The sequence below is a fragment of the Leuciscus leuciscus genome (assembly GCF_965113295.1).
Source record: "Leuciscus leuciscus genome assembly, chromosome: 23".
NCBI lineage: Eukaryota > Metazoa > Chordata > Actinopteri > Cypriniformes > Leuciscidae > Leuciscus > Leuciscus leuciscus.
In genome coordinates this window covers 30,516,520-30,533,985 of record NC_138747.1, presented here as the reverse complement: position 1 = coordinate 30,533,985, position 17,466 = coordinate 30,516,520, and the positions used below count along the sequence as shown (strand labels likewise).

Here is a 17,466-nt window from a genome sequence, read left to right as displayed (position 1 = left end):
AAAAGCTTCTGCTAAATTATTAGATGTAAATGTTAAATGTTGTTCATATCTGGAATCAATTATTCATATATTCATATACATTTGATATAGGCTATATTTGATAACCTATATATATTTTACATTTTTGATATGCATACATATATATATTTGTCTTTTTGTTATTCACAGGTATGTTTCATTCGGTATGGCCAACATTAAATATTCTAGACTCATTATTCTGTGCTATATTCTGTAATTAAAGGCAGCGTATGTGATGTATGAAATGAAACAAAGATTCCATTTGGAACCCTGGAGCCATTATTTAAATGAAGGTGAGAATCGTGGCATAGATCACATACATCATGCTGGTTCCTTCGCCTGTTGCTAGGAGACCATTGTGCACCATCAGCAATCCATGTGCAAAGACACGAGCAGTGCTCAGGATATTATATATATATATGCGCATGTATACAAAATACTCAGGTTTGCAAAAATTGAAATGTAATTTTTTAATATCACATAATCTTGCCATCTCTATAGTAAAAGATAAACATAATACATTTACGAAATATACATTTAGATGCACGTGAAACAAATGAATTGAGTTTGTGTAGAAATGCTAATGTCCGCTTTGCTGCTAACTCATCTTCGCCAATACAAAAGACACTTTCAGAAAATTCTGAACTGCAAAGGGTAGAAAATAAACCATATCCATGCAGAGCTGTTGAAAATGACATTGGCTTAACAGTTTAAATACAAGATGAGATGAGCAGTCCTTTCTTCATGACACAACCTGGTATTATCATGATATTTCCACACGTGAATTCATACTACAGTCTTATACAGTTATGAGAAACTATCATACATTTCAATTATAATACATGTTTTTTACACTCAATGTTTTGACTGTAAACAATATTTATAAAGGTCCACAAAGAGATATAAGAATGTGTTAGAGGAAATTATTGAATTATGAGCTAGCATCTGAAAGGTTGTACAATGTGTTGAACAATATGATAATGAATGCATAGCATCTGGAGTGAGAAGAATATTTATAACGTCCCGAAACTTCAAACTGACACCGATCTCTCAATGCGAGATTATTTTTCTGGTTATAAAACCATCCATCCCCTCATAATCTCGTCAAATGTCCATTGTTGGAAGAAAAAGCTATTCCCTCTTCTTGGATTTCTTGAAAACTCTCCCAAAAAGTCCAAATGTCCAGCATCTGCCAAGAATCCTTACGTTGCATTGGAAAAGTGTGACGTGGTGAAGCGAGTCTGTGTAAGTGCGAGTCAGATGTTCATCCTGAATTATGCATGGCTTGTTTGTACAGAAGAGCACCCTGAGTCTGTGTTTTAGGTCTGGCATGCGTCTCAGGGGTCGATGTGGAAGGCGAGGAGTTTCTCGGAGTGCTGGTTGTTGAGTGTCCTGAGGTCTGGCAGACGCAGCAGGAGTTTGGGGAAGAGTGCGCTGTCTTCCGGCCTCCTGCGAGTGATGAGAGCTCGGAGAGCGCCGATCAAATCCTCCTGGAGCTGCTCGACGGCTCCCACGTCTGATATCCCTGAGCGATCTGACACACAGAGAAATAATCATGAGTACCTGGAATACTGGCTGTGATGTAGACATTACTACTCTCTTACAAACTCTAGTGAAATGCCTTGCTGTCCTTCTAAGGGCCGGTTCAAACAGAACGCGGTTTCGCTGTTTAAAAAGTGCACAGTCTAGAGACGCGTTTTTTAAAAGTTGAACTTCTTTTAACTTGAGCGCCACATTTTTAGAACGGCGTATCACGTGTGAGGTGCAAGTGCAGCGGTTAAAGGCGTCCGTCTAGCGTGTTTACTTTGAGAAACAATGCAAAAGTATTGCAGTGCAGTGGAAAAATGTGTTCTGTGTGAAGTGATGACGGATTTAAAACACTCATGGGTGGCAACTTCACTACACAAAAAGAGCTGTCAATAGAAATGTATACTAGTCTAAGCACAAAAATATGGTGCAATTAAAAAAAAATGGGTGCAATAATTAGTGTGCTAACAGAACTGTTTTCTATGAAAGTTTGTTTCCGCCAAAAAAAAAAAAAAAAAAAAGTATTAGATAATTGCGTTTTTAATCTCACAATACTGGCCTTTTCTCTCGCCATTCCATTCCAATTCTAACCAAAAAAAGGTTGAAATAAAAAATTTAAAAAATGTCATGATGGAAACATTTTCTTTGCATTTTCTTTGACTACAGCCACCATTTTGGATTTTAGTATCGCATTATCCACAAAGGACACATGCGATGCTGATTGTTGAGAACAGCCATGTGAGAAGCACAGCTGTGATGCCTAAAAATGTTGCCTAGTTGGACATCTCCCTAGTACTGACACACTTGAAACATTGCTTGCGTGTGAGAATTATTGGGAATGCAAGGTACCTGCAGAAACCAGCACCACAGCCATGAAGAGACCCATCTCATCAGCCTCCAGACCCATGTTCCCCAGCTTCTCACTGAACTCAAACATGGCGTCCAGAAGACTGCCCATGCCAAGCACTCGCAGCGATGCCAACGGGTAGGTCTGACCATTTAGGAATGTTACAGTCCGTTCCTTGGCGTCAAACAGCGAACAGAACCTCACCATTAGAACCTGCAATGAAAACAATGATGTTAAATAAACTTTTCAACATTGGGTCGTGTAAAGTGCATCACAATAACTCTCAAAGACTTTATTCATTGAAATATTAGTACTGGACGCATTTCGCTTTCAGACCTTAGTTATTGAGTGTTGAAACAAATCTGTAAAGATATTAGTCTAGAGTCTTGCACAGTCCGTAAATAGTTGTCCGTAAAGGGATCAGATTCATGATCGAATTGTTCAGTTGAGTCAAATCTTTTCAATTAATCAACTGAACCAGTTCACAAAATCAATCCTTGGGTCGTGATCTTGAGTCAACAATATTTTGGTCCTAAATAACTGTTCTATGAGGTAAATCACAGCTCTTAGTTCACCCTCAATAATAAAACATAGTTATATACTAATAAACATCAATATGTTTCTACATAGAAAAAGGCAAAGACAGTGGGATTGGACCTGATCTGGGGACAGAAGTTGGCGTTTCTCACCTGAAAGGTCCCTGCCTTCAGCAGCATGACTTGATCATGTTGACTCAGTGCCTGAAACCCGGGAATGCTCTTGGCAAACTCGACCACTTCTTTAACAGCTGGAGTGAAGCACTGGGAGAAACTCTCCCAGACCTGTTGACTGGAGTGACTGGCTGGGGAGACGGGACATGCATTGAGAGGACATGCCTGGAGAAAAACAGAAAGAGACTAAATTAATCTCATGAATTCAAAAAAAAAGAAAGAAAAGAAAGAAGTTTTGCGATGTGCAACAAATCATATGCCCTCATAAAAACCTACCAGAACTTTAGCGCCAGGACTCAGTCTCCAAGGACAAGACGTCTGAGTGGAATAACTGTTGTGCTTTGATGGATAGCTTTGAGAAGGTGTGGTTCCCTGACTGGGACTTGAGGATTGTGGGAAGTTATAGTGACTGTTGTCTATGACCTGGATTGTTGGTTTGTTGTCGTGGCTGGCGAACGGGCATCTGGATTGGGAGAGGCAGTTTGTTGTGGAATGTACTGGATGTTCCTGCGGTGAGACGCTTGGCTGAGGATGAGACTGGCTGTAACCGGACTCTTGCATTGGATTATGACGGAAGGAAGAAGGACTGTTGTTATTGTCATCGTCAATCTTCACCAACACCTTCTCCCCGTTCACAAAGATGTTTCGGTAAGCTTGCGAGATCGCACCGATGGCCTCTTCTGATTGGCCGTCTCCAGGGCTGGTGGGGGTCTCGGTCGGTGAAGAACAGTTGATGTCCATGGACGCCGATTCATTAAGGCTGTTCATGTAACTCTGCATTTCGTCCAGTAGACGTTGTTTCTCACGCTTCGGAATGCGTCCAAATCGCACAGCTAGGAGAAACAGGGGATTAAATGTCAGTATGTATAATCCAATCATACAATGCAAAGGTTTCACTGAATTTACAACTGTCAATAATGCAGTGAGGTATGAGAGGCTGTGCTGTGAATATAGTCACGGCTAAAGGGGATTGTTAGGTCCAACATGCACTGGAATAGTTTTATTGGTTTATCCTTATTTTACTGGCAAATCAGCATTCAGGATCCATTTTATAAAAGACATGAAACAAGATTACATCACAGTGACCACTAATCGTTCATATCACATTAGAACTGGTCTACAAAGCTTCGTTCTGTTCTACTTCCCCCTCCTCTTTCTCATCCGATCTCTCCCTACTCCACCTCGCAGCTATTCATAGATCCTTCAGCTGTATAATACACCTCCCCATCCTTCTGTTCATCTCTCTCTCTCTGTGTGTGTGTGTGTGTGTCTCTCTCTCTCTCTCTCCCATTGGGAAGTGGGTTAGTGAGTCACCCGAAGCAGAGGTGATGTCGGTGAGGGAATGAGTGATGGAGTGATTGACAGCAGGTGAAATGATACAGTCATGAGGTCAAGGGTTAGCAGGTGACAGGTGAAAAGGGCAGAGAGAAGAAGGCGTTAGAATAGTTAAGTGGTGCAACGTTGTAGGGCAGAGGAACATGATATGATGATGACCTAGAATGATAAGGAGCACCAAGTGTTGAGCAATGTGAAGTGCCTTGAGCAAGCAAGGTTCGGTTGAAACTGCTAACACAAGCACTAATGCAAAACCAGATCTTTAGGCTTGTAATATAACAAGGTTTTGTGTGTCTCGGGGTGTCATATAGCACCCTCACGTGAAGGCGTTGACCAGTGTTAAAGGAGAAGTCAAGGTTTCCGGTGACAAGCTCAATGACATTATAAATGGAGGAATATATACCATCTACTGTAAAGCAAGCGACATACAGTATTAGCTATGTTTTTTGTATTACAATACCCTGAAAAGTTAAATCCATAAAGGTTCTTTATACATTCATAAACTTTCAAATGAATTGGAAATCTTGCGCAATTACAGCTTGAGTTGCAACAAGGGAGGAAAACAAGGTCAAGTATGTCATGTGACGTTGAAATATGATGGTGCATGCGGTATCACTTTACTTTCCCGCTTTTTAGGTCACCTAAATATGTACACTAGCCCCAGAAAATATGATTTATTATCAGCCCAGTTTACAAAGCTCCCCAGAGACAGCAGTGTCCTGTATGGGCAAAGTGTGCTAGAGGACAAATCGAAAAGATATTTTAGTGTATTTATGCATTACATCCAACTGAAATAAATGTTCTTAGCTTCTGGGTTACACCGACAAAGCACTTTATTAAATCCCAGCGAGCGTTTAGATCTTAATTAATCCTGCAATACAGCAAACGAAGACCTGGAAACACATTAAACTGCAGTGCACTAGGAGCTCGGTGTCCCCAATTCCCCAAATTAACCTGATTTGCAGCAGATTTTACAGTGAGCGATGACTTGTGGGATTTCGGCGTGCCCGCACTAATAAATCAGCGGTGAAAGGAAACTGTCAGCCATAGGTGCAAGCATTACAGAACAGATGGTGGATGCTGGGTTGAGGAAATAAAAAAGGAGAATTGAAAGAATGTTTTAAATGCGCTGGAAAGGTGTGATCACATTAGCGAAATTTTGGGGCAAAAAGGTCAATTGTCCATTGTCAATAGTAGTGATGCATGAAATACTGATGAATACTGATGTTTCCCTCAGCAAACACTTTAAATAATACAGTCATACCAAGAATTATAATGCTTATTATTAATAACTGTATGTTTTAAGCTCTTACCATCTCTGGACATGCCGACAGAGAGGCACTTCTTAAAGCGACAGTGCTGGCAGCGATTGCGATTCATCCTCATGATCAGACAGTTTTCATTCTTCACACACATCTTATAATTGATGTTCTGCTGGATACTGCGGCGGAAGAAACCCTGAGGATAACACAAAATCAGATTGAATGCGTGTGTGAGTAAAGCAAGCAACAGGCACATGAACTGACTAGTGACTTCTGCTCAGTTTAGAGGCACATCAGTTATTCATTTTGAGAGTATTTTAAGAGTGAGAAGTGTGCATTTGCGTGTCCTTACCTTGCACCCTTCACATGCATGGACACCATAGTGAAATCCTGACGCAATATCCCCACATACTTTGCAGAGCAACACCATACCTCCGGTTTCTATAACACAAATTTTAAATGAGTTAGCAGTGATCAATGTCACAGAATTTGAGACAAAATTATCAAAAATGACTCCAATAATACTCACTAGTAAAGGTACCCGTGAATCCAATGGGTCGCCTGCCAACCATTGGGTGTGAGTAGGAGTTTTGCCCTGATGACGTTACGGTTGGTGTAACGGTGTTCACAGAGGAAACACTGCTTACTTCTGGAAATTGGAAAACCAGTTTGTTGCCCCTTGCAGAATTGCCACTGGTTCCAGCTGAGTATTTTTTAGGGGCTCCAAGATCAGTGAAGGAGACCTCCTCTGGGGATGAGGGTTGGGAGGATGGAGACTGGGTCTGGTACCCACTGGATGGGCTCCCTGGACTGGGGCTGGCACTTCCGGTTGAGCCTGCATAGTGAATCACTCCTTCACCTGCGTGTGTGTGAAGGGGAAGAGAGAAAGAGAGGGGGAAAAAAGAATATTTCATGAGGATAAGTTTGTCTTGTTATTATAAATATCTAGTTCAGTCATGAAACTCTAGATGGAGCAGATCCTTAATGCAATATGCTAGCCATCACATTGTTCACTACATGGCTCTTCAAGCTGATTGGTCTCTGGTACATCAGCTGCCAATGAGCTTGCATGCTCAACATTTAAATAGTCTGGTGTAGTGTTTGCTGTAAACCGGTCCTGCAGCCCTCCACCTTCCCCAGATCCACTTGCCTAGATCTGCTACGGGTAATTTCTTGAGTGGTATATCATGGCAATGTATTTACAGTAGCAATTATCCGTACTTGCTCTACAGCAGCACCAATAACAGTCTGCCAAGACCATATACATTAACATTGTCATATCCATTAACATACCAAACTATCCCGAGTCTTGTCATGATATAAATATCTAAATGAGCAGAATGAGAAGGCTTATTTAGTTTAGCTTACATATCCATTGCACTCTACACAGTTTATTAAATGTGACTAATTTCGTGTAGGCTATATTCACTTCATTTTGCATGTTTAAATCCATTTTGCAGGATTCAGCAAATCTGTCATTGAGCTGAGGCTTTTATGCAAATCTTAAAGATAAACGTGCAACATCTTAGTTACTCTCTGAATCAGTTAAATGTCATCAAACTGAATGGTATTGTAAACTGAGTGGGTGTGGTCTATTCAGAAATGTGTCTTTTTTCTTTCTTTTTTTAGAACAGTTGAATGTTCAAAAAGCTGTCAAGCTTACATTGACTTCTATGTAAAATGTCTCACATGTTTGAACTCTTCACTACTTTCAGTCTGGCTAGCTCATCCATCGTCATGAATCACATGTTTCAAAGCGCGCCAGGAGAGGGCTCAAACATGTGAGAAGTGTGCCAGACTGCCAGGATGAGCCAGACTGACTCACGTGTATAAGTGTAATGCTGGGGAATCGGATTTATTTCAGAGTCGGTTCGTTCGTTTCTCCACAGCTTTCCAAAAATTGCATGCCGGTTTTCACGAGTTCAGTGTTGGTTAAATTCATACACCAGCCTGTTTGTTAATATGATTGCGTTTTACATTTTTATTTATTTTATTTTTTCAAGTGGAATTTGCATCTTCCAGTTTAATGTTGCGAAGTGTTTTCCTCAAGCGTGTTTTTCTTGCGTGTTGTCTCCATCGATGCAAAGATCCCTCTACTAACCTTCCCGAGTCTGTTAAACCGAATCATTCAAAAGAACCGACTCAAAAGAACAATTTGTTTGTGAATCATAAACTCGAAGAACTCGTCACACCCCCGCCTCACGCGCTGCGCGCTCCAGAGCTGCCAGCCACCTGACCGTCGACTCACATGCACTCCTGACACAGTGAACGCCCCGAAAACACAAGCCTCTTTCCGCAGTCCCGTGTCTAAAACAGCCGCAGTACGAGAGAGAGAGAGAAACACACTTGTGTGCCAGCCTGCTGCTCACGTTTGAAGAGGGCTTAAAAACAGTAACCAGGGCCAGGTTTATGCGCCCGTGTTTGTAATACTTGAGTCACCGGAAACTGGAGTGCATGCATGAACGTGCACGGTCACGTTTGCTCGACATGCGAGCTTGTTTTTGTTTTCGCCTTCTTGTTTTTAAAAAAAAACGCAACTCATTTCACCTCTGCTAGCTCAATTGCTTATATGATGTGCATGGATGAAATATATATATTAGACTACATTAACTGCTCTTCCCAATTTCATTTCATCCGAGTTAAACGAGTTCCACGACCATAGTGACATTTTGTATGACACATAATTTCCCCAAACACGTTTCCTGTGTATTGTATCTCACATGCAGAAGGGTGAATGAGAATATGAGGGTGAATGAGAATATGAGGAAGAATGAAGAAATGAATGGGTTATTGAATTTGTGAAACCTGCTGTTCAGGAAATCAAACATCCCTCTTGATGACATTCTGAATGCTTACAGGAGTGCTGTGTTTGTTTAATATATTCAAGGTAGATTTTATGTTTGATCACTTAGTCACTTTAAAATTTCAATAACATTAGTAGGCTATAAATGTACGCTTCATATTATACTATGTAGTATTGTATAGCATACTGTAAAAATTTTTTAAAAAAATGCTGCCTTAAATTAGGTACAATTAACTTGGATGTTTGTCATTTCAACTTAAATGACATTAATCTGCTGTATTGCATACCTTGTTGTAATGTACTATAATAATAACTACTGACATTTTGTATCAACTGGAGTGTGATACTGTCAAATAAAATAATCCAATGCTTCCCCTATATGTATAGGTGTATCTGAGTGTGTAGTTTCTTATGCATTATTTATATATTCTTCATGTTAATGTTTTCTAAAGGCAGTGTTGAATGATTAACAGAAAAATGATAAACGCTGACTGAACTATATTTTAAACCAGCCGAATGAACATTAAGTAAATGGCAGGTGAGCTGTACGTTGAGACTCTCAGTTGTGAGGCTTTAAAGGTTTGAAGTTTTGTTCAGAGAGCTGGATGCCCTCAGACATGCGCTGCCTGCTGCTGAAAACTAGGTCAATATTACTGTATCTTCTAGGAGAAAACACATATGTGCAGCACAACCTGTGTAAATGAAGACTCAGTGTGCTACAAATGAATCATTGGCTTTGTAATAGATTTTATTCTTGACGTAAGGAACACTACTGGGGCAAAGCACATGCGAGTTAGGCTACATATATTTGAGCTTTCTGTTTTTACGTGATGAGTCAATCTCTTAGTCTGTGCCTGAAATGCACCAAGCATCTTCTATCACATAAGGCTGTGCTTGTTATAAGCCTGTGTGTGTTGTCTAATGGAGATCACGCAGGCAGAGAAGAACGAACTGAGCTGAAAGCTGTGCCTGTTTGACTTTGACCCAGTGACCAGCCTCCCTCCCTTCAGAGACCGGATGAGATCGCTGCCGGAACAAAAACACAGGCAAGGAGGGGGTGTGTGGTGTGTGTGTGCCTGGGAAATCAAATCACGCGTGGCACGTGGAGTTCCGAGTTGATCCTCGTGACAGTGAAAGTGAAAGTCTGTCTGATGACAAGCAAAACGTGCAGCTGGCAAACCGAGCGCTTTCAAAGAAATCACAAGCACCAGAATCAGAAAAACAACACACTGGATATGACACTGACAATATGTATTCTAAAGGTTATTTCTAACCAATCCGAAAGTAGCACACTGATAATTGTAGTCTGTATAGTCTGTATTAATAACAACAATAATAATATAAATGTACATATCTGTGCATTATCATATACATGTACATATCATATACATATCTGTTTTAAAGTTCCCATGTATCATTATTTTACTTGCTGCCAAAAAACTATAGCATCACAATCACACTGGGATACATTCGTTCTGACGGTAACACTTTACAATAAGGTTAATATTAAGTATATTATATATTATTAAGTAGTATATATTATTATTAGTAAATATATTAATAACATGAACTAACAATGAGCAATACATGTGTTACTATATTAGTTCATCTTTCTTCATGTTAGTTAATACAAATAATAAAAATACAGCTGTTCATTGTTTGTTCATGTTAGTTCACAGTACATTAATGTTAACAAATACAACCTTTGATTTGAATAATGCATTGAAAATAATATTAACTATGATTAATAAATTCTGCAGAAGTGTTGTTCATTCTTAGTTCATGTTAACTAATGAACCTTGTAAAGTGTAACCGTTCTGACTTACTAATACATATCTAAGATTACTTTATTATGACTCTTTAATAAATGACTTCAGATTAGCCATCTAAAAACATCATTGGCTTATAAGAAAGGTCATGTGATGCCCGTAAACAAAACTCTGGTTTATTGCCTGATGTGCAGTGTTAACTGTCAGGTTTTCCTCAGATGATGTTCCTGAGGAGTTGTTGACATGCACATCACGTGTTTGAGTGAATGTAAAGGAGGAGCGCTTATAGATAAAGGCCAGTCAGTCACTGGCGCACGAGCGTGACTCGGTTAATGAATATAATCACACGTGTGAACACGTTCCCTGTTCGAGAGGGAAACACCTTGACAGTAGATAACCCAGTTTCCGATTTCACCCACCTCTCTACTGGAGATCACGCTACATGTTACAAAACGCTACAGAATCGCGGCGAACGCACAGATAGCTTTGAAGTTTTACGATTGTAACTTTGTCATAGCAACAAGTCGTTGGTTGCTGAGGTCATGCTGAAAAATAACTCACGACTGATTTATGAGGATGATATGTCATGATGTACACAGTCTGTTGGAAGAGCGCGCGAGGAGTTGCACGTGAGTTTGTTTACGCGCCACCGGAAACATTTGTCAAAACATCGGTATCCGTAACGCAGGCACGCGATACAGTACAAAATGTATTTCAAATGCAGCGTGCAGAAGCAAAAACGAATCATGTCATTGTAAAATGAAAAACATGTCAAACAATTAGGCTACAGTCCTTCCTTGGCGATATCAAACGTGAGCGTGTATTAATTTTGCACTAAAATACAATGTCTCTATTTTACAAAGTTCAACAAGATGTTATATCAACATTGGCTGAGATAAAACTGTGCATATAACTCTAATCGGGTGATTTAAAAATGTCTACATTAATGTAGAACAATCTAGAATAGCTAATACTTATAGTCAATACATCGCTTTAACTCACCTGGACTGCCGTCCATAGTGTCTGTTCCTGATGTTGATGAAGCAAAAGCGGGAATCTGAAGCGGCTCTATTATAATATTCAGCGTGTTTCAAATTCCGTCAACACAGGTGAGAAGACAACTTCAAGAAGTATTTTAAGGAAAAGTCTCGAAAAAGAAGAAGTTGATTCTCAAAAGTCAGATGTCCTTCAGGTTAGCAGGGCAATGTGCCGTTCCTCAGTGTTAGAGAGCTGAAACACTGTGTTCATTACTGTAAGAACAGGCAGAGCTAGTGACCTGGCATCAAGGCAGAGATGTGCAACTAGTTTGAGACGAGCACAAGCATCACACCAAACACGTTTTCAGGTGCTTTAGAAATGTGACTGAGCTTCCCCCCACTAGTTTCCCCCCTCCTTTCTGTGCCCTTTAAATTGTTTGTGGTATTGTGTGCCAAGGACTGTGAGTCCGTTTCACACGCCCTCTGTCCTTCTCTGTAGTAGCTGCTGTTCTCTCTCTCTCTCTCTCTCTCTCTCTCTCTCTCTCTCTCTCTCTCTCTCTCTCTCTCTCTCTCTCTCTCTCTCTCTCTCTCTCTCTCTCTCTCTCTCTCTCGTATATGACTGACTGAATGCGCGTGCACTCGGTTGACATTGGAATGCCTCATGCGCGCGCTGCATGTGATCGCTGTCCTACTGACACAGATTTTATGCTAATGTTCGGAGAGGAGGAGGAGAGGCGTGGGGAAGCACATGCAGAAGAGGAGGAGCGCATCGTGACTGCTGTTTGTTCCCCCTCACAGCTTTATATTGCTCGAGTTCCTCCTCTCCACACACGCGCTGCTGATAGGCTTCGAGCCATCGAGGGTTTGCCCGAATGAACATCGCATCAAACCGCCTGAACTCAGCTCGGAAAGGCATCATGTGGGTCTCACGTTTTTAGCCTGCATCACGCACTGGCTTGGATGTAGGTCATGTGCCTAAATTAGCTATAGCCTACACATAATTTGATGAAATGATGTTTGGAGACCTCTAACTAAATATTAATACTGATACGAAAAACATGTCTATATTATAGTGTTACTGAAGAAATGTGCATATATAGGCTACACGTCAAAAAATTAAGGTAAGGTTTTTTTTTTTAAGAAATGTATTCTTATTCAGAAAGGATGCATTAAATTGACCAAAAGTGACCGTGAAGGCGTTTATACTTACATATACCTCCTGAGACCCCGAAAAAACGTTTGTTTTTTTTATCTAGTATTTTTCATGTCATTACATTGTAGAGCATAAGAATCAAATGGAAAATAAAATATTTTTTATTTATCATATGCTATGCTATGTCCATTTAGTGGACACCAGGACTCAGCTATTTAAAAAATAAAAACACATTAAATTACATGTTTATGCAAAAACAATGGGATTTATTTTTTTATTTTATTAACCAATACATTTTTAGGTTTCAGGTTTTTTTAACCAAAATCTGTATAAAGATGATTCCCAGCTATGTTATGAAAATATATAATGGAATGAATTGATATACCATTTTACTTCATGCAATATGTGGGTAAACGGGCCATAAATGTGCAATACAATGTATATATATACACGGTATCTAATTAGCATATTAATGTGTTCTTGGGCCAACATATAATGAAAAAAGAAGTGTAATAGTGGGAGTAATAATTGCCACGATTTTCATAATAATATATCATATTTCATAGGAATATTGATATAGAATTTCATTTGTAAACAATAATTTTCTGCATCTGTGACCTGTAGCTCCTCCCATGACAGCCACGTCATGTGATCTCATGAGTATTCCCAAAATAATATTTCGTAGTGTTATGGTTTTGATGAGCGAGAGACTTCTTTCAGAAACATTAAATATCTTACTGATCCCAAACCTTTGAACAGTACAAGTTAAACATGTGGCGTTAACTGTAACATACACCCTAATGTTCAGCCTTGCATAAGCATTTTCCAAATTACACTGTTTCCTAGAATATATGGTTTTCTTTGTGTTATTTTTATAAAAACATGAGGTCATGGTGAACAGAATGTTACTTGATACGAGTTAGTGTAGGTCACATCAAAAACGCCTCGGTTACGACTGTAACCTCGGTTCCCTGAAGAGGGAACGAGCGTTGCGTCGAGAAAATGACGCTGTGGGAACGCTTTGCGTGATGACGTCTTGAAGCACATGTAAAATCAGTCCAATGGTGTGGCGGAACGTCAGAGGCGGGTGACGTCACGTACCAGGAAGCTATAAAAGCCGGCCCGAAACAGAAAACGAAAGCTTCGTAAAAGTCTGAAGTCGAGCTGACAGGCATGAAGGAGATATGGCAGGGCGACGCAACGCTCGTTCCCTCTTCAGGGAACCGAGGTTACAGTCGTAACCGAGGCGTTCCCTTTCAAGGGAACTCCCGTTGCGTCGAGAAAATGACGCTGTGGGAACGTCTATACCAACGCCTCCATAGCTACAAATGTCTGTCCTGTGTGAAATCCGTAGAGCAGCACTAGGAAGACAAAACATGAGACCCTGGAGCAGAGTCTAGATCCAGAGAGTAAAACCTGACGAAAGTGTGCGGTGAGGACCAGCCTGCCGCATCACAGACGTCCTGTAAAGAAACTCCTGAAATAAGGGCCTTAGAGGCCGCCATACTCCTCGTCGAGTGCGACCGGACAGCCAAAGGAGAAGGCTGCCCAGCCGCCTCATAAGCAAGTGAGATAGCCTCGACCACCCACTTGCTCATCCTTTGCTTAGACACCGGGCCCCCTTTGTTAGGGGACCCAAAGCACACAAATAATTGATCACTTTTACGCCACAGGGCAGCTCTGTGGACGTAAGCGTCTAACGCCCGCACAGGGCAAAGCAAATTATTAGCCTCCTGGTCAGCATTTTGAAAGGGAGGAGGACAGAAGGCCTGCAGAACAATAGGTCTAGCCACATTAGTGGGGACCTTGGGGATATAACCCGGTCTCGGATGAAGGAACGCTTTAACCATACCCGGAGCAAACTCTAAGCATGACGGAGCCACCGACAATGCTTGAAGATCCCCTATTCTCTTAAGAGAAGAAATAGCCAGAAGGAAAAGAGCTTTCAGAGTAAGAAACTTCTCAGGAACCTCCTCAATGGGCTCAAAGGGGGCCTGGGATAAGCCTTGTAGCACAAAGGACAAATCCCAAGGTGGCACCCTAGAGCGAACTGCAGGCCTCAGCCTCCAAGTGCCACGAAGGAAACGAGATACCAGAGGGTCTTTCCCCACAGACATTCCACCCAAAGGAATGTGGTAAGCACCTATGGCCGCCACATAAACCTTTAAAGTGGACGGGGTCAGACCTGCAGTGAACCGGTCCTGCAGGAACTCCAGCACTGTACCAATTGGGCAGTGGACTGGGTCCAACCGACGGTCACTACACCAGGAAGTGAAAACTCTCCACTTCAGGGCATAAAGTTTCCTCGTGGAGGGAGCTCTGGACTGTAGAATGGTCTCAACAACCTCGGTTGAGAGACCTGACTCTATGAGCTGGGCCCCCTCAGAGGCCAAGCCCACAGGTTCCACAGTTCTGGCCGAGGGTGAAATATCGAGCCCTCTGCCTGGGACAGAAGGTCCCTCCTGACGGGTAACTCCAGAGGATGCCCGTCGAGGAGGGACACAAGATCGGGAAACCATACTCTGCCCGGCCAGCGCGGGGCTATAAGAAGTAGATGGACCCGGTCCCTGCGAACTCTTTCCAGAACTCCCGGGAGCAGAGCAACTGGGGGAAAGGCGTACAGACGTAGCCTCGGCCACGTCTGTACCATAGCATCCAGTCCCAGAGGAGCTGGATGCGTGAGGGAGAACCAAAGTGGACAGTGAGACGTCTCTCGAGACGCAAACAGATCCACTTGTGCTTGGCCAAACTCCCTCCATATCAGCTCCACCACCTCGGGGTGGAGCCTCCATTCCCCGGGCCTCGGCCCCTGCCTCGACAGAGTGTCTGCTCCTATATTCTGTACCCCGGGGATGTAAGCTGCCCTGAGTGACAGTAACTTCCCCTGGGACCACAAGAGGATATGGCGTGCCAAGTTGGATAACGGGCGCGAGCGCAAACCCCCTTGGTGGTTGATATAGGCGACTACCGATGTGTTGTCCGTATGTACTAGCACATGGTGCCCCCTGAGATCTGTGATAAAGCTCCTCAGAGCCCGGAAGACAGCTAACATCTCTAGGCGATTGATATGCCAGGAACGATGATGGTCTTCCCACAGACCTTGAGCCGAGCGACCCTCCAGGATCGCTCCCCAGCCCGTGAGGGAAGCATCCGTCGTTAGCAATTTGCGACGACAAGGAGCTCCCAACACTGGGCCCTGGGACAGGAACCAAGGCTTCTTCCACATAACCAAGGCACGTAGGCATCGCCGCGTGACCTTGATTGTGCGAAATGGGTTGCCCCTCGGGGAAAACCCCCTGGTCCTGAGCCACCACTGCAGGGGCCTCATGTGTAGCAGTCCAAAAGGTATCACGTTGGAAGCTGCTGCCATGAGACCCAACAGTCTCTGGAACTGTTTGACAGTGAGTAGCTGACCTAGCTTTACACTTTTCACAGCTGCAAGGATGGAATCTATCCGTGGCGGTGACAGGCGCGCCTGCATCGACACAGAATCCCAAACCACGCCTAGAAAAGTGGTCCTCTGTAGTGGAGAAAGCACACTCTTCTTGGCGTTCAGCCGTAACCCCAACTCTTTCATGTGGGCGAGAACAACATCTCGATGTTGAACCGCCATCTGATGCGAATGAGCTAAAATCAACCAATCGTCGATGTAGTTCATAATGCGAATACCCTGGAGGCGCAGTGGCGCCAGAGCTGCATCCATGCATTTGGTGAAAGTGCGGGGTGATAAAGCTAGGCCGAATGGAAGAACTCGATATTGGTATGCTTTGCCCCCGAAAGCAAACCTCAGGAACTTCCAATGACACGGACGGATGGATATATGGAAATATGCGTCCTTGAGGTCTATCGTGACAAACCAGTCCTCGGACCTGATCTGTGGCACGATCTGCCTCAATGTTAACATTTTGAACTTGAGCTGCATGACTGACTCGTTCAGAACTCGAAGATCTAAAATGGGACGCAATCCCCCGTCCTTTTTTGGAACTATGAAGTACCGGCTGTAAAACCCGGTTTCCCTGCTGGAGGGAGGTACATATTCTATGGCCCCTTTCTCTAACAGAGTGTTTACTTCCTGTTCCATAACCAGAACCTGCTCGGGGCCCACCACTGTGGGCAGGACCCCCATAAACCGAGGTGGGCGTTTCTTGAATTGTATCTGATACCCTTTTTCCACGGTCTGCAGGACCCAACGAGAAACATTTGACAGTAGCTTCCACGCTGTCAAAGATTCTACTAGAGGTACCAGCCTCTCGAGACTGGTTTCTGGATTTTGTTGCTGTTGAGTAGCCTGTTCGACGCCCTGTAACGGCGAACCGGCAGGGAACGACCGAACAGACTGCTCTAGCACCCTCCTCAGAGGGGGCGGGCATCCCGAGGCCACTACGTTTCCGGGTGGACCTTGAGATATGTGCTCGCCGGAGACCGCTGCGCCCTGTAACACCGGAGGCGGCAGGGTTGGCAGAACGGTCCCCTGAGGGTACCGAAGAGAGACGGGCACCGTAAAATGAGGTGTTAACCGCTCTGCTTCGGGGGGGACTACCCTCATTTGTCCTGGGTCCTCGGACGTCAGGACTTTTTCCCAGCAGCCTTCTTGGCGGTAAGAACGGTCCGCAGATCCGTTCTACCCCTCGAAGACTGCTGGGTTTGAGCGCGCCCTCCGTGTCCCCGAGGTTTTTGTGGGGGAGCACGGGAGGAAACGCTCTGTTTCTGAGTGGCACGGTGCTCAGCGCTCTTTTTAGAGGAGTGAGGCTGCTCCCGCTCAGCAGCCTCATAGAAAGAACGGCGGGGGAGAAGTCTTTGGAGAGCAGCTGCTTGTTTGGCAGCTTCCTGTGATTTTGCTACTGCACTATTAACTGCATCGCCAAATAGACCAACCGTGGAGACCGGAGCATCTAAGAGAACATTTTTTTCTTTATCTTTAATGTCGCTCAGATTGAGCCACAGATGCCTCTCAGTGGCCACCAGGGCTGCCATAGACCGCCCAATTGATCTGGCGGTCTCCTTGGTGGCCCTGAGAGACAAATCTGTGGCTCTGCGTAGTTCAGCCACAGTGTCGGGACCAATA

General features: G+C 43.2%; 1 protein-coding gene across 1 annotated transcript; it reads right to left on the bottom strand.

Annotated features, from left to right (window-relative positions):
• Nucleotides 1–473: 473 nt before the first annotated feature.
• nr1d4b (nuclear receptor subfamily 1, group D, member 4b) lies at nucleotides 474–11,870 on the bottom strand. The gene is made up of 8 exons (XM_082156465.1): nucleotides 11,274–11,870; nucleotides 6,229–6,558; nucleotides 6,052–6,140; nucleotides 5,751–5,895; nucleotides 3,379–3,935; nucleotides 3,082–3,267; nucleotides 2,395–2,605; nucleotides 474–1,552 (listed from the first exon to the last, which is right to left on the bottom strand). Exons 1-8 carry the CDS (start codon nucleotides 11,287–11,289, stop codon nucleotides 1,356–1,358), a joined length of 1,731 nt encoding a protein of 576 aa, XP_082012591.1. The 5' UTR covers nucleotides 11,290–11,870; the 3' UTR covers nucleotides 474–1,355.
• Nucleotides 11,871–17,466: the final 5,596 nt, after the last annotated feature.

Excerpts from the sequence above, each read along its gene's own strand:
- nr1d4b (XM_082156465.1), bottom strand. Across the intron at positions 3,268-3,378 it reads GTCCTGGCGCTAAAGTTCTG|GCATGTCCTCTCAATGCATG; the intron begins GTAGGTTTTTAT and ends GTTTTTCTCCAG. Across the intron at positions 1,553-2,394 it reads TGTGGTGCTGGTTTCTGCAG|ATCGCTCAGGGATATCAGAC; the intron begins GTACCTTGCATT and ends TCTGTGTGTCAG.